This window comes from Nansenia antarctica (assembly GCF_963989245.1).
Source record: "Nansenia antarctica genome assembly, chromosome: 3".
NCBI lineage: Eukaryota > Metazoa > Chordata > Actinopteri > Argentiniformes > Microstomatidae > Nansenia > Nansenia antarctica.
Genome location: NC_137688.1, coordinates 31,071,194 through 31,098,981, shown reverse-complemented (window position 1 = coordinate 31,098,981; position 27,788 = coordinate 31,071,194). Strand labels below are relative to the sequence as shown.

General features: G+C 45.4%; 2 protein-coding genes across 2 annotated transcripts in view; one reads left to right on the top strand and one right to left on the bottom strand.

Annotated features, from left to right (window-relative positions):
• Positions 1-4,595, bottom strand: part of samd4a (sterile alpha motif domain containing 4A) — a gene marked incomplete at its 5' end in the record, with an annotated part of 70,256 nt that extends 65,661 nt beyond the window's left edge. The window contains 1 exon segment of the mRNA XM_080524969.1: positions 4,400-4,595. Coding sequence (XP_080381095.1) covers positions 4,400-4,595 — 196 coding nt within the window.
• A 5,768-nt stretch (positions 4,596-10,363) lies between these two features.
• ero1a (endoplasmic reticulum oxidoreductase 1 alpha) lies at positions 10,364-18,734 on the top strand. The gene is made up of 15 exons (XM_080525526.1): positions 10,364-10,477; positions 10,793-10,912; positions 11,006-11,089; positions 11,178-11,219; positions 11,519-11,601; positions 12,032-12,105; positions 13,251-13,371; positions 13,845-13,891; positions 14,172-14,198; positions 14,649-14,741; positions 15,427-15,673; positions 17,473-17,542; positions 17,688-17,774; positions 18,247-18,383; positions 18,488-18,734. Exons 1-15 carry the CDS (start codon positions 10,385-10,387, stop codon positions 18,546-18,548), a joined length of 1,386 nt encoding a protein of 461 aa, XP_080381652.1. The 5' UTR covers positions 10,364-10,384; the 3' UTR covers positions 18,549-18,734.
• Positions 18,735-27,788: the final 9,054 nt, after the last annotated feature.

Below are 27,788 nucleotides of genomic sequence, written 5' to 3'. Positions count from 1 at the left end.
GAGGCAGACAGACAGAAAGACAGACAGAGACAGACAGAGACAGACAGACCATGGCATGACCTATGCCATAACAGATCTGTACAGACAGACAGACAGACAGCCAGACAGGCAGAGACAGATAGACAGAGAGACTGACAGACAGACCGATAGATAGACAGAGAGACAGGTAGAGACACAGAGAGACAGACAGATAGACCGAGAGAGACAGATAGACAGAGAGACAGACAGAGAGACAGACAGATAGACAGAGAGACAGACAGATAGACAGACAGATAGACAGACAGATAGACAGAGAGACAGACGGATAGAGAGACAGAGAGACAGAGAGTCAGACAGACAGAGAGACAGAGAGTCAGATAGACAGATAGACAGAGAGACAGACAGACCGGCAGAGAGACAGACAGGCAGGCAGAGAGACAGATAGACAGATAGACAGACAGACAGGCAGAGAGACAGACAGACAGACAGATAGACAGACAGAGAGACAGACAGAGACAGACAGGCAGAGAGACAGAGAGACAGAGAGACAGACAGACTAGCAGAGCTGCACCAGAGCAGAGCTGTCTGTATGAGAACCTGCCTCCCCTCACCAGCCCAGGCCTCTCTCTCTCTCTCTCTCTCTCTCTCTCTCTCTCTCTCTCTCTCTCTCTCTCTCTCTCTCTCTCTCTCTCTCTCTCTCTCTCTCTCTCTCTCTCTCTCTCTCTCTCTCTCTCTCTCTCTCTCTCTCTCTCTCTCTCTCTCTCTCTCTCTCTCTCTCTCTCTCTCTCTCTCTCTCTCTCTCTCTCTCTCTCTCTCTCTCTCTCTCTCTCTCTCTCTCTCTCTCTCTCTCTCTCTCTCTCTCTCTCTTCTCTCTCTCTGCCCAATAAAGTCAGGCATTCATAACAACAGTAGCCCCCCTGTCCTCGCCCAACCCCGACCCAGCCCTCGGCCTCTGGGACTGGGGTGGGCCTGGGGTGAGAAGGTACCCAGGGTTGGAGGTTCCTTCCAGAGAGGCACACGGCCCAGTACAATATTCAGACACTTCAAACATGGTCTGTTTTTCTCTCAGAGATCAAAATAACGACCATGCAAAACCAGGAAAGGAAACCGGAGGAATTAAATGAGACATTTAGATCAGTAAATGTCAACGCTCAGACTTACTGCAGCTGATTTGTTTTTTATAATCCCCCCCCCCTAAAAAATGTGTTGATGCCCAAAATGGGCAATCAAATATTATATGCACAGGGCCAAAATCTCTGTCAAATCTCAAAATATAATATCATCCAGACCCTAAAATAAATCTCTCTCACACACACACAGACACACAGACACAGACACAGACACAGACACACACACACACACACACACAGAAACAGACACAGACACAGACACACAGACACACACACACACACACACACACACACACACACACACACACACACACACACACACACACACACAGCAAATAAGTTGCATCACTCAATCCGGGGGAACAAGGCAGCCTCTTTACACAGTGAAATAAGTAGGTCATTGTGGATTCCTTTCATTTGTACAGTACTTTCCAAATAGTTGCGCCTTTCCACTCAAATCCAACTTCCAGCTGCAAATTAACCCTCTAGGAGCCAGACTTCCCCTTTTCACTGGCACCCTATCTACTTTTTCACAAAAAATGTAAACAGTAAAACCACCATCAAAGCATCTCAAAACATAGCCTAGTATGTGACTTTAGTTGGAAGGAAATAGACATTTCTGCTTAAACGTAGAGTAGAGATGTTGACTATCCCCCCCCACCCCCCTATATGTTTAGTCTGTTCAGCCATACGTAAAGTAGGACACTTCTCTGTGGCAGAAACTCTTAACATGACAGTCACAGGTAGGTTTCGGGTTAGACAGTCATATGTGCTTGGGACCAGCGTAGAGAGTGCATTCCAATACCCCCACGTAGCCACACGTAGCCACACAACCAAGTTACAACATTACAGCAACACAGACAATGTTACATTGCTGGGGGGGTGGGAGGGGATGTGGGGGGGGTGGGGTGCAGACTGACATACTCTGCCTGTTGAGTCAACGGAAGCAGAGACGACCACAAGCCAACACAGGAGAGGATAAAGGGCGTGGCCAAGGGGTAATCAGACAGGTAGGTGGGGGGGGGGTAGTTAAACTCTATTGAAGTTTACATTCGTTCCTCAATATATCTTTGATGTTCAATCAATAATCATGTTGGTTTTTTATTGTGTATATTTGTTATTTAGCTTTGTCTAGCAGCCTGCTAGCTAGTAGGCCAAGTAGCGTAGTAGCTTCTTCTTAAAAAAAACAAGTAAAGTCACTTCACACACAAAGACGCTAAAAGCTAAGGCCGTGAGCATTGCTGACTTTCATTTTGTTTCTTGTTGTCATTTGTTGTTATGTATGTTGATGTTTTTCTTCTTTGTTGTATGTTTTGTGATGGTTTCTTGTATATGTTGTCTGTGAACCCCAGGAAGAGTAGCTGATGCAAAGCATGATGGGGGTATGATGATAACAGGGATCCAAATAAATGAAATTCAAGTTCCATCAGGACCAGCTATATCTGAGAGGCTATGACAGGTGAAAGCATCACGATGACACACCCCAGATGACACACCCCAGTCGTCCCCATCAAGGAGGCTAAATGAGGAGGAGCAAGTTAGAGTTCGATCCCCTGCCGAGTCACAAAGACTATAAAAATGGTACCCGATGCCTCCCTGCTTGGCACTCAGCATTAAGGGTTGGATCTGGGGGGGTAAGACCCTGCGACATACCAGCATCATGTCCAGGGGGGGTATACTTATACCCCTCACGCTACGGAAACAGGAGATAGGCTCCTGCCCCCTAAGGGCCATCAGGCTCGAGAACCACCGGTTCTCAAGGCTACTTACTTACTTACTGGGACAATGAGTACAGCAGGTTTCACACAGACACACCACTAAAACATTACCACACGTCATTTTCCGATATGTAGTTCCAAAACAGCACTGTTAAATAGCACTTTTAAAACAGAGCTATCAGAACCGGAGCATTACAGGTCCTGTTAAAAAGCGTCTGAGCTCCTGGTGCCAGAACATCCTGACTGCACCCTGCTCCTATGCTGGGATCATCTCTCCCCTGCTTCCTTTGATCTCTGACAGACTACACCAGACTACGGGCCGGGAGTGACCCACTTAGGAACTTCATATACGGCCTCTTTCATGTCTCCATCTTTATATTGAACAATAACAGGGGACCGTGCCGCATTAAACCTCCTCATATAAACTGAAAAAACACCCTTAAAGAGAGGCTGCCACTGCCCACTATAAACTCTGATGGGAATCCCATGTTATTTGTGTGCGTGTGCGCGTGTGCGCGTGTGTGCGTGTGTGTGTGAGCGTGCGTGCGCGTTAACATATCCCAAACCGAACTTGTGTCTTTCATCCTCAACTGACACAAAAAGCAGATAAGATGTAGCGCTACATACAGATGTGTTACTACACAGACGTATATAATATAATAATAATAATAATAATAATAATAATAATAATAACAACAAACAACATAATAACAGGACGTAGACGACAGCGCATTAACGCGGCCGGTGTCGCCTGAAGAAAAACACCAGCGACCCGCTAGCTTCACACTATTTATCATGAGCCAGTTCCGTTGCCACGGTTTTAGTTTCCATGGCCACGTACCAGCCTCCATGCAACAAACCAGACCACCAGACCCTTAACTGATTCAGGCCCGCAGCACAGCAGCAGCAGCAGCGCGCTGGAGTCCCAGTGTCCCTGTGTGTCTGGACCGTGATGCCAGCTAAAAACCATGACCTCATCCCCCACTTTCATTACACTACCCCGGCCCTGCCAGGGGTTTAACCGTTCGATGGCACCAGTGGACATAAGGGACTTTATGGGCACCGAGAGAGAGATTTGTGATACTCTTAAATACACATTGGATGACCGTAGTTACTTGAGCTCAAATGGGACAGCGTCCTGAGAAAATACGCTTTGGAGGGAGTTACTTACTTAGAGAGAGGAAAAGGGGGTGGTGGTGGGGGTGTGGGGGGGGGATGTGTAAGTTTAAATGTCTTATTCCATGAATCTTAAAGATCCCTAAACGGTGTCTGCATCTAGGGCCTTTCGGCTGGAGCAAAGTTGTGGGTTCAGGTTAATGGGTCGTTTATGGAATGTGGTGTGTGTGGCCACTTGTAGAAGTGTCTTGCAAATGACCATACCGTCTATGATGTGTGTGTGTGTATGTGTGTGTGTGTGTGTGTGCAATGTGTGTTTCAAGTTTACTGTTACATCACATTACACAAAGAGTGTAAAAGAGAGTACAATTCCTAGGCTTCGGTGTGTTTGTGTGTGCGCAAGCGTGTGTGTGTGTGTGTGTGTGTGTGTGTGCGTGCGTCGACGGCGCCGCTCACCTGGGTTGTTGGCCTCCCCCTCCAGGACGTGCAGCTCCGTGCACTCGGCCAGGGAGTGCTCCAGACAGAGCTGCAGGAAGCGGGCCTGGGTCCGGCTCACCCTCTTCAGCAGGGACAGCAGCGCCACGGTTTGCTCACACTCGTTCCACCCCTTAAACCAGCTAGCCAGGACGCCCACCTGGTCGCGAAACATCATGATCTGGGGGGCAGACACTGGGGGGCGGGGGGGGGAGCTAGAGAGGAGGGGGCGGAGCTAGGAGGAGTAACAGGAGTAGTGGTGGTCTAGTGGATAGTGAGTTGGACTTGTGATCGGAAGGTTGTGAGTTCAAATCCCGCCTGAAACCACACCACTACTAGTGTGCCCTTGAGTAAGGCACTTAGCCCTCAGTTACTCCAGGGGGAATGTCCCTGTAATTCGTAATTGTAAGTCGCTTTGGATTAAAAGCGTCTGCTAAATGGCAACATAACACCCCTGGTGTTGTTATGATTAGCACGTTAGCTAGCTTGGAGTTGTTGTTGTTGTTGTTGTTGTTGTTGTTGTTGTTGAACTACCTCCAAAAGGGGCTTGGGTGGTGGGGTTTGGAGTTTTTTCTGTCGGGTTCTGTTGGGTTCTTCTTCTTCTTCTTCTCTCTACCGGGGTCTTTGTAGTAAGACAGCGCTACTTTTGAGCAGGAGGGTATTTTTGAGGGAGCTGTTGCACTCAGCTCAAGTGGCAAGGCATCATCCGTACTTTAGCATTTGGGTGTTTTTAGCATGAGGGGAGGTGCAGGAAGCTACAGGGAGGTGTCCTCAGAGGTGGGTCTGTCTCCTGGGCGGTCAGCACCAGGGGGTAGCAGGGGGGAGAGTCTGCTGGCCTCCAGCATGGGCTGTCACAACAGCTTCACCCTCGTTGGCATTTTCCACAGGGTTCCCCCTTAGACCTGCAATGATACAAATGGTTAATGATTAATAATTCATGGTTGAGAAACTGCCTTCCCAGACACACACACACACACACACACACACACACACACACACACACACACACACACTCACACACACACACAGACAGACAGACAGACAGACAGAGAGACACACACACACACACACACAGACAGACACACACACACACACACACACACACACACACACACACACACACACACACACAGACACTTTTACCAACATCGAATTCCAAACGCACAGGAAATGCGACAGTTTCCCCTGTTGCTTCAGCCACCACTGCTCTTCACAGACTTGACTATCTGGTTATTTAAATCAAAAGACACCATCCTACGTATGAAACCATACTAGATATTAGTAGTATACAATATCCTACTGCAACAAAGCCTACAGCCTACACCTCGTTATTTCATTCAAACGTCGCCTCGCTTTCGCCTATAATATGAACACTCATGGCATTCACCACCGAGACTAAAATAAACCACATCCACCCATTCCTATAAATAAGATTGTCGGTAGTAATAAGCCTAATTGGCGCAACATCCCGACTGCTCCCAAGAGAGCGCCGGTCCCTTGTTACAGACAGCGACGTTCAATCGGTCTATTTTGTAGCTATTTACAAAATACCTCAACGATGTTGATAGACAATTGCATCAAACTGGATGGTAAACGTCGACGACATAGTGTAAATACTCCGAAAAAGATGTAGCGAGAATCTAACGCATCTGCAAAATCTTACCTTAGAATAAAGCCCATGTCAGCATTAAACTGATCTCTCCAAAACTGTCACTTTGCTTCATCAGCAATGGGGGGGGGGGGAGGCAATCATACGAGATAGGTTTGCCTTGGTAGTCTGATACCACTGGAGAAATGTGGAGGTGATGGGATTCGGCTCGTGGAAAAAACGACCAAAAAAAGTCTACATTAAATAATTGAGGCGTCTCAAATGCGCAGTCTAGAACATTCCCAAAATGTGACCAAAGCATAGTGATCGCCTACAGTAATCCAACGGACACTGTTCGTTCAACAGTTTCCACAAACTACCGAGACCTGCAGTAACCATTTACCCGTCCATACTAACCGTGCATATCTCATCTGACACGGGCTACACGTACCCTAACTAATCTAAATTATCCAAGAAAAAGTATTATTATATATTATAGTATCACAGATGTATTTAATCGGGGGGGGGGGGGGGGGTATTTTGCTTTTTCTCTGGTGCGGGAAAAGACACAGATAACTAAATCAAAGAGAAGTTCGGACAAAAGAGTCGTCAAAACAAAAAATATTGCAGAAGTGCATGGTTAAACTAAAAATAAAGTTAATGTCAAATGTTAGGGTTACTCACTTTTACGCACAGATGCGTCGGTGTTGGAGATCAGTGTTGGGGAGCGGTGCCCCTTCCTTCACTCCGTGTGTTTTGCCATCTTGACTAACTTTCCCCCCTACAGTTACTTCAGTCTAACCAAGAGGAGAGTCTCGGCATTGCTGCTTTTCCACATGCTAATAATTAACACTGAGCATTACGTCAGGGGCTTGGCAGCACAAGGAAGCACAGAAATAGAGAATGGAGGTTAGGGACCTGATCGCATACACCAACCAGCCATAGGCGACTGTCAGGGATTAGTTTAGTTTAGTTTTAGACAAACAAACATAAAAGGTTTCCATAGGAAAAAAACAAACGAGACTGAATCAAAACAAGAGTGAAAGTTTGAATGCACAAGAGGGGATGGGAAAAAATAAATGTACCCTTTCACACTACATATTGTAGTTTACCATGTGTATGCCAACAAGTAAAAGAAGAAGAAAAAAAACACATGAAAGTAAACGAACACGAACGATAACCTTTTAAGAGTAACCTTTTAAGAGTCAATCATTTGATAAGGGTTAGCTTAGATAGTCACTAAAGCCGGTGTGGCTGGTTGCCCTCCTCCCTTTTCCTCAAGTCCTTCATTGTAAAATGTAGCAGCATGCAGTACTGCATTCCACCCAGCAGGGGGCCCCACCTCCAACACAGTACATCTGTTTGGTCTGCTTCCATTCAATTTTTTTTTTGGATTGAAAACTTTATTAGAAGATTTGCAGAAGTAGGTACATGAAAGTACATATTACATACAAGGTCAACTAACAGGATAAAAACCCAAGAAAGCCACTGGCTTATTTCAATTGGGGTCCTTGATTCTCAATTCATCGTTACATGTAAGACAGACAAAAAAAAAAAAAATCAGGATTGATATCATTTGAGTGATGCATTTGTAATGTATCATTGTATCATCGTAGCTTTAAGATCAAGAGTAGACTACTTTGCTTCAAATTACAGTAGCAGAGACAGTAGAATAAGGAAACTGTTTCTTTCAATGATATAAAATCTTCTGAATTGCAGTTTTTTTACTTATCTGAAATACAGGCTTGCATCCATGGACACAGACAATGTCTAAAAGCCTAGAAGCACACACACAGAGAATATCATGTAAAGATAAATGATTCTCACACTGAAGGATGGGGGGGAGGAGGGGCAGAGAATTCCTCAGAACAGTTCATGTTTTCAGGAGGTAGACTTCCCTGTTGAGGCCCACCACAGAAACATCAGTAACCTCAAATGCATTCTTGAGCCATTGTTTGACAGCAATGTCCTTGTCTGTCACACAATGGCCCCTTATTACCCCTCAGCTGAGAGTGCTCAATATTGACAAGGAGTGGAAGGAGGGGGAAGGGAGGAAACACATCCAAACACACAGCATATAACACAATGAGAAAGGGAGGGAAGACTTTTTGCTGGTTGAGGGGCCTGAAAGGAACTTCTGAAAGGGGAGTGGGGGGGTTTGGGGTGGGGGGGATTGTGAAGTATTCATAATCCAAAGAGCGCTCGCTGCCTACTAGGCTGCTTACTTGGTGACATGTTCAGATGCTTCCCACCGCTGTCAGGACTGCAGAGTCGCTACCTATTTTACGCCGTAGACTGAAGACCTCCATCTCTTCAGGTACATCGTGACTGTTCCTCCTAAAGGACCTCTTCACCCCCCACTACCCATCTGTACAGTTCCTCTACTGTTAATAATGATAACAATAATAATAACAATAATAATAATAGTAATAATAATAATAACAATAATAACAATAATAATAATGATGATGATGATTATGCTGATAATAATATTAATAATGATGACGATGATGATAATAATGATGATGATGATAATAATATTATTATTTAATAATAATAATAATAATATAATTACACTACTACTAATAATAATAATAATCATAATAATAATCATAATCATAATAATAATAATAATAATATAATGATAATCATAATAACAAAAAGTATATAATAATAATAATAATCCTTCATTCCTCTAGCATTGTGACTGCCAATGGCCCCTGATCCTAGCATATACTTCTTTTTCTTACGATGACTGATGTACAGATGATTCACTTACTTAATGTGCTTTGGTTCAAAGTGTCTGCTAAATGGCAAACATGTAAACATGTAAATGCAATGCCAATAGCACATGAGATGGACAACTCTTAAATCAGTGAAAAGCTTAAATTCACTTGACAAATGTCATCACAGTAGGTTATGGTAATTAAATAATTTATGAGCTCACACAATACCTTGCCCCCCTATACTTGTGTAGTTATTACTGTTTATTACTGTGTTAATAACACAAATAACATTGTGTTAACATGCTGTAAAACGATGCATTAGTAAGTGCATTGTAAGTTCAAAGTAATAAAAGCTTTATCAAACAAATGGGGACTGAAGACTGTTCCGCTCTTTTACACCAAGCAAGTAATTATTATTATTATTATTATTATTATTATTATTATTATTATTAAGTACACCTCATCACAATCTAACAATACACTTACTAGTCAGGCTGTGGCTCAGGAGGTAGAGCCGGCGCCTAATGATCGCAAGGTCGGCGGTTCGGTCCCTGGCTCCTCCTGAGGTGTCCCTGGGCAAGACACTGAACCCCGAAATTGCTCCCAATGATCGGGCCGGCGCCTTGCACGGTAGCTTGCCACCATTGGTGTGTGAATGAAAGGCCATTGTAAAGCTTTGGAATAAGGCGCTATATAAGTGTAGTCCATTTAGGCTTTAAAGTAATGAAGCTACCCAGGTACAGAGGCAGAGAAGTGTGCTTTAGGGTCACAGGGATGTCCTAACAGGAATGTCTTTGTACCCACACAGTCCATCCAACCTCCAAGCATGACATAACCAATGGAGGTACACTTTTGAAAACAATCAATGAAACACAGCTATGTTTGTGTGATTAAAATGACATGGCTACTAGGCTATTTATTATTAGCCATCTCGTTAACGATTCAGGTGTTCTCTTTGTGGACAGACAGAAGTACCATGTTTGTGGACAGACAGAAGTACCATGTTTGTGGACAGACAGAAGTACCATGTTTGTGGACAGACAGAAGTACCATGTTTGTGGACAGACAGAAGTACCATGTTTGTGGACAGACAGAAGTACCATGTTTGTGGACAGACAGAAGTACCATGTTTGTGGACATACAGAAGTACCATGTTTGTGGACAGACAGAAGTACCATGTTTGTGGACAGACAGAAGTACCATGTTTGTGGACATACAGAAGTACCATGTTTGTGGACATACCAAAGTGTTTTCCATTATTCTCAAATGAGCCTCGGACTCCATCTAGTGGACATCGCCTGTCACAGTCCTCTCACCTTACTGAAACGGAACATGTGGAATAGGAAGGGAACGAAAAAAGACATTGTGCTTGATGTTATTTAAGTGTTAATCCGTATTTGGGCTACAATATTAAGGCCCAAAGCATTGAAAAGAAAGAGGAAAACTGAACACTACCCTGAGAATACTCCCACATCAACTTTAGTCACGTAGTTCACGTATTCGACTGAGGCAACAGGAAGGGAGGGTCGTGAATCATGCGGCTATGTGGTGAGGATATTCTAACGAACCGATGGGTGTACCAACATGTCATTAATGGTCTTAGTTTGACAACACGGACAACAAGGAACAACATCAAACTAGAATGCTAGAAAAATGAAGCTCTATATTTTTGTGGTTGTTCTTACGACTTCTAACCTCCAGGTTTCAGGCTCGACGGCTGCTGCGGCGCACAGGTGTTTCTGTCAGGTAAATATGTCATATTGTTCACTTCTTGATCATATACATCACATGCGGATATAGGACTTTGTCATGAACGCCACTGCTATTTCAGAAATGTACTGCGATGTTTCAAGTGTGGCCTAGACAATAGTGACATCATGTATAATCACATATGTCACTTTGTATTTTGCTGACACGGGTGACAATAGTGTAATGTATAACATAAGTAGCCTACTTTGTATTGACACAGGTGACAATAGTGTAATGTATAACAGAAGTACTTTGTATTGACACAGGTGACAATAGTGTAATGTATAACATAAGTCCTTTGTATTGACACAGGTGACAGGTAGCTTGGATGACTGCGCCTGTGATGTAGAGACCATTGATGTATTCAACAACGAGCGACTGTTTACCAAACTTCAGAAGCTGCTTGAAACCGACTACTTCAGGTTTTATCAAGTGGGTTAAGAAAATAGAAAAACTTCTTACCTATTATTTGATGTGTGTTCAAAATATTATAATTGTGTCACTCCATCCCTTTCTTCCACGTAGGCGAACCTGTATAAACCCTGTCCTTTCTGGACAGACAACAGCCGATGTGGGCGTAGGGACTGTGCTGTGAAACCATGCACACCTGTAAGTGTGAGTCAAGCATGATATCATCCATTGATCCAATATTTATTCATAACTGTGTTTAACGATCGCACCTTGGTTTGTGTCACAGAACGAAGTTCCCGAGGGAATCAAATCTAACACCCTCAACAAGGTACGGTGCTGTAAAAACGACACTTCACTGCCAACGGCCCGCGGTCATAGCATAGATGACTTTCTCGATGACTGATAGATTATTCACTTACTGAGACAGATGTATTTGTTGTAAGTCGCTTTGGATAAAGGAAGGCGTTTGCTTCAATGCCAAAAATGTTAATGTCAATGTAACTTCAATTTAAAACAACTAAAACACATTTTAGATGTTTATATATATTATATCTCAGAAACAGTTGACTGGCTAATAGGCCTGAGTACCATTCCCTCCACCCCATCCTCTGTGTATCCATTATACAGTATACAGAAGCAGCTAACCACCCCCTCCTTCTAAATGAGTGTGAGAAGACAGAGAAGCTAGGAGCTGTGGATAGCTCACTCAGGTAAGATACATCGGCATACCTACAGTACATTGAGTCAGACATTAGGCTGTATCTGATAATAGGGGGCGACGGTAGCCTAGAGGTTAGCGAGACTGGCTAGCATTTCGGAAGGTCGCCAGTTCAATCCCCGTCTCGGGGAGGGAGCTGTATGTGAGCTGGTGACTGGAGGGTTGCTGGCATCATATCTAAAGGTGTACCACTGCCGTTGTGCCCTTGAGCAAGGCACTTAACCCCCTAATTGCTCCAGGGGTGCTGACTATGGTTGACCCTGTGACTAGAGCAAAACATGTATTTCGTTGTACTCTGCAATGAAAAAAAGGTTGAATCTAAAACTCATCCCTGAGATGAAAGATGTAAACGTATGTTTCCCATGCCAATTGAATTGAATTCTGAATTCAGAACTGATTTCCATGTGATTGTATTCCTGCAGTGAGGAGACCCGGCAGGCGGTATTGGAGTGGAACAAGCACGATGACGAGGCAGACCGCTTCTGTGTGGCCGACGGTATATAGGGCAGCCATCTTGTTTTTCACTTGGACCTCCTGCTTTTCTACCCCATTGTGAATATGAATACAGCAGTAGCCTTTTACTTACATTGTCTATCATCCTCTTGTCCTGTACAGTGTTCATGTTAGCATAGATGCTACAGCCGTACACTCTTAGACAAAAAAAGAGGTTCATCATTTGTCCTTGTAGGGGAAATGGTTCAACATGGAACCCCTAAAGGCTTCTTCAAATATCTTCTTTAATATATTTTTAGGGCATTTCTGCTTTAATGTGATTGAGACAGTAGAGACTGACAGGAAGGATGGGTGAGAGAGAGGAGAGATGACGTGCAGGATAGGTCGATGGACAGAATCGAACTGGGGACCCTGCGATTACATGGCTGACGTCTTAGTGTGCTACACCACCAAGCTCCCCCCTAGACCTCTTTTTTTAAGAGAGTCACTGAGGTTCATTTGTTAATAATAATAATAACTTTTTATTTGTATAGCGCTTTTCCTGCAAACGTTGCAGCTCAAAGTGCTCCAATCATTATATAATCATAATTAAATTATTTAGTCATTTAAAGGCAATATTAAAAAGATGGGTTTTTAGTCTTGACTTTATTTGCTGAGGTTGCATCCCTAATGTAAACTGGCAGTGCATTCCACAATTTGGGTGCATAAAATGAGAATGCAGCCTCACTGAATCTCTTCTTTTGTACATGTGGTACACAGAGAAAACCAGCGTCAGAAGACCTGAGAGCTCTATTGGGCTGATATGCTAGCAAAAGATCTTTCAGATATTCTGGTGCTATGCCAGTGAGAGCTTTATAAACAAGCAGAAGGATCTTGAAATCTATTCTGAACTTAACAGGAAGCCAGTGTAGAGTTTCTAAAATAGAAATGTAGAGTTATAGGAGCTTTCTTCGGAAGACCAGAAAGGAGACTGTTACGATAGTCCAAACGGGTAATAACAAAAGCATGCATTAACACTTCTGCATCAGCTTGCCGGAGAAAATGTCTAACTTTTGCAATATTCCGTAGATGATAAAAAGCATTTCTAGTGATAGACTTGATGTGAGGCTCAAAGCTTAAGTCAGAATCAATAATCACACTCATTTGTTCACACTCACAACACAATCATTTGTTGTTGTTTGTGGTCAGATGAGGAGTCACCTGACTCAGAATATGTCGACCTCCTGTTGAATCCTGAGCGTTTCACTGGATACAAGGGCCCAGCAGCCTGGCAGATCTGGAACAGCATCTATGAGGAGAACTGCTTCAAGTAAGACCACTTTCACTGGTTCATTAGACACTGAATCCCAAATTGCTCCCAATGATGGCCGACGCCTTGCATGGTAGCTTGCCGCTGTTGGTGTGTGAATGGGTGAATGAGAGGCCGTTGTAAAAGTGCTTTGGTATAAGGCGCTATATGTATAAGTGCAGTCCGTTTACTATTTACCATGTTGGAACAGAGCCACAGGATGTTTTGAACCTTACTTCATGGCACCTAACAGTATGGGCCGGTTTCACAGACAAGGCGTAAGCCTAGTCCCAGACTGAAAAGCATCTTCAATGGAGGTTTGACATTGAAAGTGTGATTTAGTCCTGGACAAGGCTGACACTAGCCATGTCTGTGAAACTGACACTATATGTTATGCATCTGCCTTGTTGAACATGAAGTGTTTGCCTGTTGAAGTATAATTATATAATTATAGTATAATGTCATTAAGATTTGGGTTTTATGATACTCCTCAGACCCTACACTGTAAAGAGACCTCTAAATCCCATGGCATCTTACAATGGTAAATCCTTTACATTAAGTTAATTAAGCAACACACACACACACACACGCACATATATATATATATGCATATATACATGTAATTTTAATGTGTATTTATATATATAATATATGTTTAAGATATATTCTAAAAAAAAATAATCTCAATGTTCCTTTCTACTCACAGTTAATGAAGGTTAGTGTCCTTTTTATGATTAGAATAGCATTGGATCATAATGTATGGTATTTGTTCAATGAGGTCAATTGAGCATATCTCATAAAACCCATTTTCAAATTTTCAGGAAGGACATTTTACAGCTGGTTGGAAGGTAAGCAGTAAAGCACTGGACATAATTAAATATAATAATTTAATATAATAAATAATGAACAAAACATATTTTTAGGTTTATTTTATTATTTTAATTTTATTATCATTTTTATTTTTTAAGTTTAAGTTATCATAAGTCTTTCATAGACATTGACATTGGCTGTCATTAGAAACCACCCTAGTGTTAATTCCAGAGCCCAGTGTAGTCCTGAGAGACACAGCTCTTTAACAGCTGTTAAACCTCCATCCTTCTAGCACCACGTCTGCCAACGGCCCCGGGCCTGAGCATAGATTACGACTTCCTGCTATGACCGGTGGATAGATGATTCACTTACTGAGACAAATGTATTTGTTCTAAGTCGCTTTGGATAAAGGCGTCTGCTGAATGCCAAAAAAGTCAAAGTAAATGTGAAACGTCTGTCCTCTGCTACTGGCCCTCCTCCTCCTGCAGGCCAGTGTGTAGAGAAGAGGGCGTTCTTCCGGCTTGTCTCGGGTCTTCACTCCAGCATCAACATCCACCTCAGCGCCAAGTACCTCCTCCATGGTGAGTCTCACATCCACCTTAGCACCAGGCACCTCCTCCATGGTGAGTCTCACATACCCATCCACCTCAGCACCAGGTACCTCCTCCATGGTGAGTCTCACATACCCATCCACCTCAGCACCAGGTACCTCCTCCTCCATGGTGAGTCTCACACACCCATCCACCTTAGCACCAGGCACCTCCTCCATGGTGAGTCTCTCATACCCATCCACCTCAGCGCCAGGTACGTCCTCCTCCATGGTGAGTCTCACATACCCATCCACCTTAGCACCAGGCACCTCCTCCATGGTGAGTCTCACACACCCATCCACCTTAGCAGCAGGTACCTCCTCCATGGTGAGTCTCACATACCCGTCCACCTCAGCGCCAGGTACGTCCTCCTCCATGGTGAGTCTCACATACCCATCCACCTCAGAAGTAATTTTCTTCTGAGTGGGGCAGTCCCACTCATATTTTTCATTTTATTGGACAGATATACAGTGAATACAGACAGGAAAGTAAGGAGAAGAAGGGAGACAGAGAGGGCATATCAGCAGGGCATGGGCCGGAATCGAACCTGTGCCGACATGGGCATATGTGTGCACTGTAGACCGCGGTGCTAGACCACTGTACCACCCCAAGGCACAAGTTGAATCTAATTGAAAGATTTCAGATTTCATTTAAAATCTAATCTAACCCTCGGCAGATACCTGGGGCCAGAGGTCGTGGGGTCACAACGTCTCGGAGTTCCAGCAGCGTTTCGACGCCGAGCTGACCGGCGGCGAGGGCCCGAAGAGACTCCGCAACCTCTACTTCCTGTTCCTGATAGAGCTCCGGGCCCTGGCCAAGGCCCTGCCCTTCTTCCAGCGGCCCTCCTTCCAGCTCTACACCGGCCAGCCCGCACAGGACAGACGTAACAAACAACAGCTGCTGGAGCTCCTCCAGGTGGCCAAGTTAGTGTACTGCAGGACAGGAATTATAATATATGGCATTTAGCTGACGCTTTTATCCAAAGCGACTTACCTTGCATTGATTGCATACATTTTCAGTATGGTCCCAATGGGAATCGAACTCATAATCTAAGCGTTGTTAGAGCCAACTGAGCCACAGAGGACCACAATTATTACCCATCGCCTGCCTTTGGGATTAGGTTAGATTAGTTTAGATTAGATTCAACTTTATTATCATCTCAGAGTACAAGTACTATACAATGAAATGCAGTTTTAGCATCTAACCAAAAGTGCAAATAGTGATATAAGAACATGATATAGATCAAACATGGAAATGATAGTGATTAGCTTTGAAGTGATACCCACGATATCAAGGTTCTTATGAGTTTGAGTTTATAAGCGTCAGGATGTAAATGTATTGATTTTTATATTATTATTATTATTATGTCATCTACCGAAGTGCAGCCACTACTCTTAAACGTTTGGATTGCCATAGCTACCATAGCTCCCTTTGGTTTACAACAGGTGATAGTTTTAATACTCATCATTGCATACTTTATCAGAAGGTTGGCTGGACCTGGTTAAACAGTCCTGTATATATCTGTATATATATATATACATGTATATATATCTTCATTGCTCCTTCTTTGTGTATAAAGCCGTACTGCATAAACTCCCAGCTTACCTAACCTCATTATTCAAATTCAAGAGCATGAATGACCTACGTACGTTTACCTAACTGCTTCTCAAGAGTTCAGGGTTCAGGTTCCTCGGGTCTCCACCGATTTGGGTAAATCCACTTTGTACCACCATCATCTCCTTTGTGTTGCTTATGCTGAGTAGCAGGTGGTTCTGCCCACATCACTCAACAGAACTGTCCACCAGTCCTCTGTAGCCTACTCTGTCTCCTGGCCTCCACTGACACATCCCACAATAGCGGAATTGTCCGAGAACTACACAGTGCTCTTCAGATGGAAAGTCATGTCTGTGTTGTGCCTGAAGTGCGAGGTACAGAGGGTGAAGAGGAAGGGAGACAGAACTGTCCCCTAGGGGGCGCCAGTGCTGCTCACCACCCTGTCCAACACACATCGCTGCAGCTGTACAAGCTGTGGCCTGTTGAACAGGTAGTTTGTAATCCAGGAAACAATGGGGGAGTCCACCTGCATCCTCAGCAGCTTATCTGCAAATAGCAAGGGCTGTGTGGTGTTAACACTAGAACAGCCGTGCCTATTTTACCTACTATAAGAGCCGCCTCAGGGGTCAAATGACCATAGTCTTTATAATGGGAATCTGCTACTTACACACAAAGACCACTAGTTGGTGCGCGTGTAAATTAGCCTGCCTCCTACACAGAAAAACTGCAAAATAGCTTCATACTTCATACTTAAATGTAAGGATACAAGGATACTGGGTGGTAGAACGCACATATCTAGGAAAAGTCATGAAAGGAGGGTCCTGAAATTTGATCGAGTGCAAAGATATACATTTTGTTTTACTCACATTGTCAAATGACCCCACCCACGGCTGTTCTAGTGTTAAATGCATTGGAGAAGTCAAACATGGGAGTGAGCTCTGTGTAGCAGGTAGATGATGGCCTCATCCACACCAATGTCTGCCTGGTAGGAAAACTGCAGGGGGTCCAGGATGTAGGGGGTCCAGGATGTAGGGGGTCCAAGGATGTCTTCACCAGGGGCCTTATTGTGTGCTAGCACCTGTCTTGGTGTCTTGGTCTTCATGATGCGGGATGACATCATAACACAATATCGTCATTGTTCTAAAAAGTTCCCTCAATCCTCTTCCAGGTCTTTCCCGCTGCATTTTGACGAGACCTCTCTGTTTGCCGGGGGTAAGGAGGAAGCTGCTAAGCTGAAGGTCGGTATACCATATAGGCCTACTATTCAACGGCCACCATGAACCTTATTATCATTGGAGAGTTGTATGAGTGAGATAGTGTGTGTAGCTCACGAGACATGACCATCTGTGCATCTTCTTCTTCTTCTTCTGTCATTGACACCAGGAGGACTTCAGACTGACCTTCCGGAACATTTCCAGGATCATGGACTGTGTCGGGTGCCTAAAGTGTCGGCTTTGGGGCAAACTACAGGTGCGCCAATAGGAAAGCAGACTACACACCAAACCCTTGACCCCTGAGCTATGCCCAGTGCTGCGACCCCCTCCTAGACAGCTTCGTGGCACAGTCAGGTCATTTGCCACGCCGTTACACAATAGTTGGTTGTTGTCAATAGGTGGAGTATAAATGTAAGCAGTGTTGAAGAGACACGGGGTGGGTGTTTGTAGTACACGCAGCGTTTGCCATTAATTACCAGGACTGTGGTGTCCCGCCATAGTCTCATAGCGAACCGGAAAATATTTTTACACACGAACGACACGATCATTGCGATTTAACGTTATTATTAATTGCCGTACGATTTAGCGCTATCAATAACCCCCCCCCCCGCCCCGTCGACGAAAACATTTGACGAAAGACTTTAGAGGGTCTGAGGTCCACCCATCGCAGTCTCCCAAAACCCTGTGGGAAACACTGACATGTTCAATGTGTGTCCTCCCTCCTCCAGACCCAGGGGTTAGGCACGGCTCTGAAGATCCTGTTCTCCGAACGACAGATGGAAGCTCTCCCCAGGTCGGACGGCACCCGTCCACCCTTCCAGCTGACCCGGCAGGAGATAGTGTCCCTCTTTAATGCTGTTGGGCGGTAAGGCCCCGACCACGGACCCTCTGAAGCTCATATCCTCATGTCTGGGCCCTTAGAATCCGCTTCAACCTGCATGCAATCATTCATCATCTCTTGTTTTTCAGGATCTCAACAAGCATAAGAGAGCTGGAGAACTTCAGAGCACTGCTGTCAGAGGTCCGCTAATGGCAGGAACAGAGGTGCTGTTCACCTCATCAGCGCTCTGTGTGTCCTGTCCAACAACTGGACAGGGGGAAAAGAAGTGGTGGTGTTTTTGTGTTGTTGTTGTTGTTGTTGATGATTAGATAAACAACAACACAGAGATGCAGTGTGCCAAGTCTGGAGTCTTGAGCCTGGCCAGAGGTGCTTACTACTGTACCTAATCAATATGGGGCCGGTTTCAGAGACAAGGCTTAAGCCTAGTCCTGGACTAAATCACACTTTCAATGTAAAATCTCCATTGAAGATGTTTTTTAGTCTAGGATTAGTCTTAAGCCTTGTCTGTGAAACCGGCCCATAGAGTATTACTACTGTATCTAATCAATATAGAGTATTACTACTGTATCTAATCAATATAGAGTATTACTACTGTACCTAATCAATATAGAGTATTACTACTGTACCTAATCAATATAGAGTATTACTACTGTACCTAATCAATATACAGTGGGGGAAATAGGTATTCAACACATCAACAATTGTATAATACAACATATTTCTATTGCAGCTATTCACGTGAAATTTAGACCAGACATTGGTATTAACTAAATATTTTATAAATAAAAACTACACCACTAAATAAATTGTATTATTTGAATCCATTAAAAAAAAGCTATGTGCAATTAAGTGGAATTGTGTTGATTGTTCAATACTCATTTGAATACTCATTTCTCATTACACACTGTCTTTGTGTAAAAACTATATGGATCATTGCCAACAACTGAAAAAACAGGGACAAGTCAAAAAAATGTGGACCATCCCTTTAATAAGTGCCTCACAAGGTGTCTAACTTAACAAACAAAGCCTTTCACAAGTCACTTACTTATCCTATCAGGGTGAAATAAATAGTTTGCACTGTTTTGATGGCAGCTGCGTTTATTGATGAATGGTTTAATAAGTAAGTAACTTAGCCCAAACCCAACGTTTTTCACATGTCAAATTAATTCAATTAATCATTGAAAGAATGTTTAACCCTCAGGGTGTTTTCCCAATTGTTATCTAAATCTGGTCAGCCACTGTTTCTAAATGATAGATTTTGCTTTCTGAGAGTGATCTAAGTGAAGAAATAAATACCTATCATACGATACCTATAGATGAAAGCACAGGTGGGTATACCTGCTGGGCATTGCTGCCTGTCGCACCTCCGACGGTGCCAGTGGGCTGACTGCAGGGTCGTCAGCCGGGAGCCACCCTTCACTGATGTTTCGCTCCTTTAATCCCGGAACATCTCAAGGTGGTGGAGCAGTGACAGGGACGTCTCCCTGCAGCCAGCCCTAGGATCCTCCTTTCCCCCACGCCTTGTCCTTTCTTCTGAGCCAGAGCCAGAAGCTCCCTTGTTCAGCCTCCTCCGCCAGGTCTTTGAGCGCCTTTCTCAGCTTGGATCCTGTGATCCCCAGCGACCTCAGGAGCCGCTGTGTAGATGTTCCTGTATAGCCTCTGCACCCAACTTCCACAGGATAGGTGACTGCCCTCCACCCTGCTTGCGAGCACGCAGCTGCCAAGTCTGTGTACTTTTCCTTCTTTCTCTCGAAGGCAGCCTCCATCCCCTCTTCCCATGGAACGGTCAGCTCCACCATGATGACTGTCCTCATCGGGGTAGACCAGAGTACGACATCTGGCCGAAGGGAGGTTGATGTGATCTCGTGTGGGAACTTCAGCTGTCGATCGAGGTCAGCTCTCATGTTCCACTCTCCTCCAGGAGACAGGAGGGACCACTGCTTCGTGCTGCTGCCCTGACTTTCTCCCCCTTGCCGGACAAACTGGATCCGCTGCTGTGATGTGACTAGGCTGCTCTTGTTTGATTCCAGTCTGCGTGCTTCCAGAATTTCTGCTAGTTTGCGCAGCACCCGGTCGTGCCGCCATCTGTACCGACCCTGCATGTCAGTCCCGCCTTGCATCCAGAGAGGATGTATCGCAAGTTTGGGTTGTTGGCGTTGCAGAGTTGGCAGGTCTCCTCTGTGCCGTACCAGAGGTGCAGGTTCCGGGAACTGGGAAGGGTGTCGTAGGTGGCCCTGATCGAGAAGCTCAGCCTTGCTTGGGGCAGCCTCCACATATCCTTCCATGTGATGGCTCTGTTGATCACAGCCTCCCACGTTGTCCACCTTCCTTGCTGTTGTTGGCCCACGGCTCTGATTTTGTAGCACTCCTCTTCGATCTTTACGACTTCAGAGATCACTAGATCTTTCCTTTCCTTCCTCGTTGCCTTGGACCACATCTTGGGTGCTGATCCCCATCCAAAACCAGTCCTGCCTGGCTGCAGCACCCCGACGATCTCCTGGTGTTTCAAGCGATTGATGGCCTGGTCAACTGCCTGCGTGGCATCCCACTTGCGTCCTGTGCGAACCTGGGCCTTGCTGTGTTGGACAAACGGGTCGGGTGAGTCTCTCAGCTCGAACACGAGTCTCACTTTCTCCTGTTTATAGCCCAGGCTGATGGATTTCAGTGGGAGCTTCAGTGTGGTTCTTCCAAACAGCGCTGTATTAGTGAGGCAGCGGGGAAGGCCCAGCCACTTGCGGATGTAGTTGTTGGCTTTTGCGTCCAACTTCAGCACTGTTGTTAAAGTGATGTCACACAACTTCAGGGGCCACATGAGACGTTGGTATAAGGTGAACTGGTAACACCACACCTTGAATTTCCCTGGCAGGAGGCTTTGGTCGATCTTCTTCAGGCCGTCCAAGAGCTGGGAAGTGACAGAAGAAGCCATGTGCTTGTCAGAAAGGTCAGCCGTGTAAAGCCTTCCGAGGCTTCGCACAGGATGGTCCACTAGCAGCGGGATCTTCTCGCCATCCACTGAGAAAGAGATGTTGTCATTTCCTGATTGAGAGACTGCGGGACTTAGTTGGTTTTATCCTCATCCGGGCCCATGTTAGGAGCTCCTCAAACCTCTTCAGAAGTCTCGCTGTGCACGCTGCTGTCTGAAGGAGTGTGGTGACATCATCCATATAGCTCCGTAGGGCTGGGAGTCGCAGACCTGACTGGGATCTGATTCCTCGGACCATCTGTCTTCCGCCGATTAGGATGATCTCAAACGCTGCTGTGAAAAGGATGGGGGAGATCGAACAACCCATCGCTATCCCTTTCTCCAGCCGGTGCCAACACGTTGAGAACTCCTGGGTTGTGTAGCATACATGGAAGTTGTTAAAGTAGGTTGCTAGTAGGCTCTGGATGCACGGTGGTATGTGGAAGAATTTGAGGGCAAAATGGATGAGCTGGTGGGGAACAGACCCATATGCATTTGCAAGGTCCAGCCAAACGACGTGCAGGTCTGATTTGCTCCGCTTCGCTGTCTGGATCTGTTCCCAGATCATAGCCGAGTGCTCCACGCAGCCAGGAAATCCTGGGACGCCTGCCTTCTGACAGCTGGTGTCGATGTAATTGTTTGCCAGGAGGTAGCTGGTCATGCGCTTTGCCATCACTGAGAAGAAGATCTTCCCCTCCACATTCAATAAGGCTATGCCTCTGAATTGGCTGATGTTATGGGAGTCTTTCTCTTTCGGGATGAAGGTAGTGACTGCTCTGCTCCATGCTGAAGGGATGGATTCTGTTTTCCAGGCAATGCCCATTAGTCTCCACAAAAGCTTCAGGGTCATTGGGCAGTTCTTGTATACCCTATAGGAGACGCCATTTGGTCCGGGTGCAGATGCAGCTCTCGCATGCTCCACCGCCTGCTTAACTTCAGACCATCTGGGGGGAGTGGTGTCAAACTGAGAAGAGGGCTCGGGTGGGAGCGGTACGTGCCCTGGGGAACCAAGGGGACTCTCCTTTTGGCTGTCACTGAGCTGGTCCTTGATGTGTTCCTCCAGCTCCTGCTCGGTGGTCTGCAGCTTCCCCGATTTCGTCTCCTCAAGCAAACCCCGGGCGTACTTGAACGGGTCCCGGAAGAAGTTCGTCCTTGCCTTTTCCTTGTTGCTTCTACGTTTCCTGATCCTTTCAGCTCGCCTCAGGTGGGTGAGTCTGGTTCTGATCTGACTCCAGAGGTTCTGCAAGCCCTCCTTCTCCTCTTCCTCAGCTCTCCTCCATGCCTTCCGCAAACGTCGCCGCTCCTTTACCAGCTGGAGGATTTCTCTCTCCCGTCTCCCGCTCTGCCTAGGAACGGTCCTCCTCTGAGGCATCTCTCCAAATCTTCCCTTGCCTTCCTCATAGATGATATGGCCGAAGATGTTCAGCTTGGACGTTGTGCTGCCTCTTAGACTGTTCTGGAGGGTGGTATGTAAGCTTTCGTCGAAGCTTCTCCATGAATCCTTGTCGCTGGCCTTTGGCCACTTGATCTTGGGTTTCCGGTCTGGCTTCTCTGGGGTTTCCTTGGTGGATTCTCTACCTGGCGTTCTGCTCTGATGCTACTGTTGTGGGTCGTGCAGATGTGGTTGCAAATCTTGCTGGGGAGGCTGTTCTTGCTCTCTCTCACCGGATGCAATGGTGGGATCAGTAGCACTGTGGTGCTCAACCTGGCTCTGATTCCTCCTTGTCTGACCTGCTGGCGCAGTGCAAGTTTGCATCTGATAGCTGCCGCCGCATTTTGTCCTCCCCTGGTGGATCCGCAGGCCCAAGTAGGTTGTTACTTTGGACCACCCACAGCTGCATTCTCTCAGGATCCTTTGATCGTTAGTCGTTGCCGTTCCAGTCGTTACCGTGTTATCTGTCCTGATTGGTCCATCTTCCATCCCGCCTCTCGGTGGACCGCCGGGTTGTTTTTTCCTTATTTTGCTTGTAGTTAGTTTGGGGAGTCCCTGTAGCAAGGCTACAAGGACGTGTTTAAAGGGTAACTAGCCCCGCCACCCCCGGTGCAGTCTTTCCTGCCGCCAGCCAGACTTCCCTGGCAGCCCACCAGTCTTTCCTGGATGCCAACTGCTCTTTTCTCAGTAGTCACTGGCAAGCCAGATTAAATAGATGAAAGCACAGGTGGGTATACCTGCTGGGCATTGCTGCCTGTCGCACCTCCGACGGTGCCAGTGGGCTGACTGCAGGGTCGTCAGCCGGGAGCCACCCTTCACTAATGTTTCGCTCCTTTAATCCCGGAACATCTCAAGGTGGTGGAGCAGTGACAGGGACGTCTCCCTGCCACTCCCTGCAGCCAGCCCTAGGATCCTCCTTTCCCCCACGCCTTGTCCTTTCTTCTGAGCCAGAGCCAGAAGCTCCCTTGTTCAGCCTCCTCCGCCAGGTCTTTGAGCGCCTTTCTCAGCTTGGATCCTGTGATCCCCAGCGACCTCAGGAGCCGCTGTGTAGATGTTCCTGTATAGCCTCTGCACCCAACTTCCACAGGATAGGTGACTGCCCTCCACCCTGCTTGCGAGCACGCAGCTGCCAAGTCTGTGTACTTTTCCTTCTTTCTCTCGAAGGCAGCCTCCATCCCCTCTTCCCATGGAACGGTCAGCTCCACCATGATGACTATCAAGATTAGTCAATTGAAGGCAATCAATATTTGGCCTTTGATATTGTCCACATCTCAAAGACCGTTTTCAATAACAATGTCAGATTGTTTCTAAGCACATTTGCCAGAACACAAAGGGATTTGTTTAGAGGATCTTGAATGCAGTTAACTGGTTGTCATCTGTTCCCAGTCTCAACAGCACTAGCTTCAAATGGACTGACTTATACAGCGCCTTATTCCAATGTGTTTTACAATGGCCTCTCATTCACACACCAATGGCGGCAAGCTACCGTGCTACCATACCGGCCTGCTCATTGGGAGCAAATTGGGGTTCAGTGTCTTGCCCAAGGATACCTCGACACGTGGACAGCCGGGGATCGAACCACCGAACAGGCGACCTTGCGATCATTCGAATCTGACTACCTCCTGAGCCACAGCACCTTCATTAGCTCTCACAGTGAGTGTATTGACCAGGCTCAGGGAACACTCGTGAATATTTCGTAATGGGAGAGAGGATGAGCGATGTTGAGTCTGATTACAGACACTGCTGTGCCAGAAACCAACATTTAATGAAACCAAAACACTGTTCTGGATACGAGCTAGGAATGTATGAAAGAGTGGATTCGGGGGCCTTTTTCCATCTGAAACACACATACACACACACACACACACACACACACACACACAGGAGCAGAGCAGCTCTGTCTGATTCAACCACATCTAATTCGATAGTAGCCGTGCGGGGTCAGCCAAGAAACAAAACGCAATTTAACATTGTTGGACAAGCGCTGCCTCTGTGAAGCGGCACCACTGGCTGGCGTTCAGGAATGCAAACCTTTAACTCAGAGAGCACTCTGGGTAAGACACGGGGGGAAAAGGCGATCCATTTATCATTGTTCGTCCTCCTGGTTTCTTCTGAGGACTGCCTGTCCTCTTGGTGCTTCTTCTTCTGTTTTGAGGTACAGCCCCCCCATCCCCATGTGATTTAGAAGATGCATGTCGAACACGGTTTCACAGATGGGGGAGGGGGGGGAACTGGATGACCTGAGAGCAAATTTATTTCACCCCACAAGACCAATAGAAGGAGTTGTCTATTCTGAAGGCCTTCCCCCCAAAGGGCTGAATGCAGTCCACAAACCAACCCCCCCCAGACAGAGTTAAGCATCTTGTTTTCACTATCGTGACAAGGCATTCTGGGATTTCATAAGACGGAGTGTTGTGGCTGTCTAAAACTCTCTGTTTGGACATAGCCCTACCACTTGGACCTACCCCTACATGAAAACAAGAGTTTGTACATGAAAACGGAGGGTTTCTTTTTTTACTGTCTTGCTTCTCTTCTTTCTCTCTCTCTGTACAATGTCCTTGAGTTTGAGAAAGGCCCTTTTAAATAACATTTAAAAATCTAATATAAGGGACAATCATGAAGTATTTACTGCCCAGGGGAATTTAAGGTGCATGAAAGAAACACATTTTCTTTTGTTCTCTTTCGGTGCAGCTCTCAGTACCATTCCCCTCACTACTCCATTATATTGACCAGTTTACCAACTGTGTGTGTGTCAAGGGTCACACACACTATTGATTTACTAAGCCTGACCTTCAACCACAAGACAAACATTCACACACACACATCTTGTTTTCTTTGTTTTTTGTTTTTTAAAACAGTGCAGTAAAACTTTATTTTTAACATGGTAGTGCTTGCATACATCTTTAGTGATCTATGACAGATGGGTAAACGTATTACATTCATTGGCCACCCCCCAAAAAAAACAATTATAATTATTATAAAGGCTAAACTTGGCTCTTTCTGAGACTGAGAGAGCTGATATAGCAATATATAGATTTCACAGAAACAAAATAAAATCTGAATAAAAATACAATACTCTAACCCTAACCCTAAGCATGTGGTACATACTCATGTCTTTAGGTAATGTATTTTACTGTCATGTGGGTATCAGTAAAGTAAAGAAAACAAGCATGTACATTTGACTGCAATCTCTCCCAAATCACAATTAAAGTATGGAATAGCGTCCATGCTCAATAAAAGAACTGTATATTCTTTAATATGAGGGTGACAATCTTCAGAGGACCTCGTCAGTCATTTCCCATTGATTCTAGCTGCCTCCTCGCCTCTGCTCGCTGACAGGGTTACGACCGTCCCACGTACAGTCTGCTACACATAAGCCAACAGCAACAAATAAAATAGCAACATTTGAGACCCAAAGCAGGGTTAAAGAAAAGATTATTCAGCCACCTGTTTTATAGTACACCCGAATACGGAACCCTGTGCAATCCTCTTTAAAAAAATAACAAATAAAATTAAAAAAACAAGTTAAAATAACAAAAACAAACAAAAGTATTTAAAAGTAAGCAACTACCAGGTTACCTGATGTTGGCTTGTGGGCCTGGATATGAGAAGCTAAGCGGAGGTGACTCTGTGGTTTACAACGCTAAAGAGTCTTCAGATAGAGATGTAGACATGGTCCTCTGCTAAGGCAGAATAGGGAATTGTGGCTACCCGACACATGACGTTTCTATACCTGCGACATCACCTGGCTGGGCTGGACTGAACACCTCATCTATCAGCTCCACAGCACCAGAGGTCAAAGGTGACTTCAGCCATGTGATGCAGTGGTGTGACCCAGGGCAGCACCAACCAATCACAGAGATGAAAGGAAGAATAACAGAATGTAGTAAAAAAAAAAAACTGATGATTGCATTTGCCCACTGATTGTGTTTGTCATGTGATAAGAGTTATCAGCACACAGCTTTTTAGAAATGACAACATGCCTAACATTCATGAAGTGAGAATAATGAGAAGAAAAGAAAAGAGAAAAAAATAAAACAAAAGGTGTTAGTAAGAAGGATGAAGAGGAAAGGGGACATCTGAAGAGAACACTTTCTCTTGTCCTCGCTGAACACACTTTTTCAGTAACACAAAATACTGTCCAAACACACACACGCGCAGACGCACACACTCATGCACAGACACACACACACACACGCACAGACACACACACACACACGCACAGACACACACACACACACACACACACACACACACACACACACACACACACACACACACACACACACACACTACACCTGGGCTGTACCACTATCTTGAAATTAAATATTCAAAATTAGTAGCCAAGGAGTCAGCATAATAAAACAAAACTGTTAAAATGGAAATAAGTAGAAGAGGACATAAAGCTTATTAATCACTTCCAATATATATATACAGCATTTTTGTGCAAGTGGTTTTCCACAAAGGAAACCAATCAATCAATCAATCAATCGATCAAACAAACAAACAAATACAAAGACATGTAATGGCACATTTTCAGGTGTCCCTGTAGGATGATGAGCTGGATGTTTGGTGTAAACTACCACGTCCATACAGACAGCTACTGTATAATACAGACAGGATATATATATATATATAGAGAGAGAGAAGGCGTCTTCAAGCCAGTCTTACCTCTCCAAAGTCAACATGTGGGGCTTCACAACCATAAAAATTGGACCACAGTGACACATTACTCTGATCCACTCCTCTGATCCACCCCCACCCACACACACACACACACACACACACACACACACACACACACACATACATTCACTTCCACTGGGTCCAGAACATTCATCAGAAACCCCCCAGCCCTCCACATACTCCCCCGTTCCATCAGGGGCCTCATGCCCACGCAGGTGCCTCGTTCTGGGATTCCTCTGCTAGGAAAGTCTGAGGCTTGAGGGTTAGGTTTAGGCGCAGCTCCCTCCCTATCTGTGCTCTTTGGCAAGTGGCTTTCCTCTTTCTTTCTCACACAGTCTGAGGGTGGGTA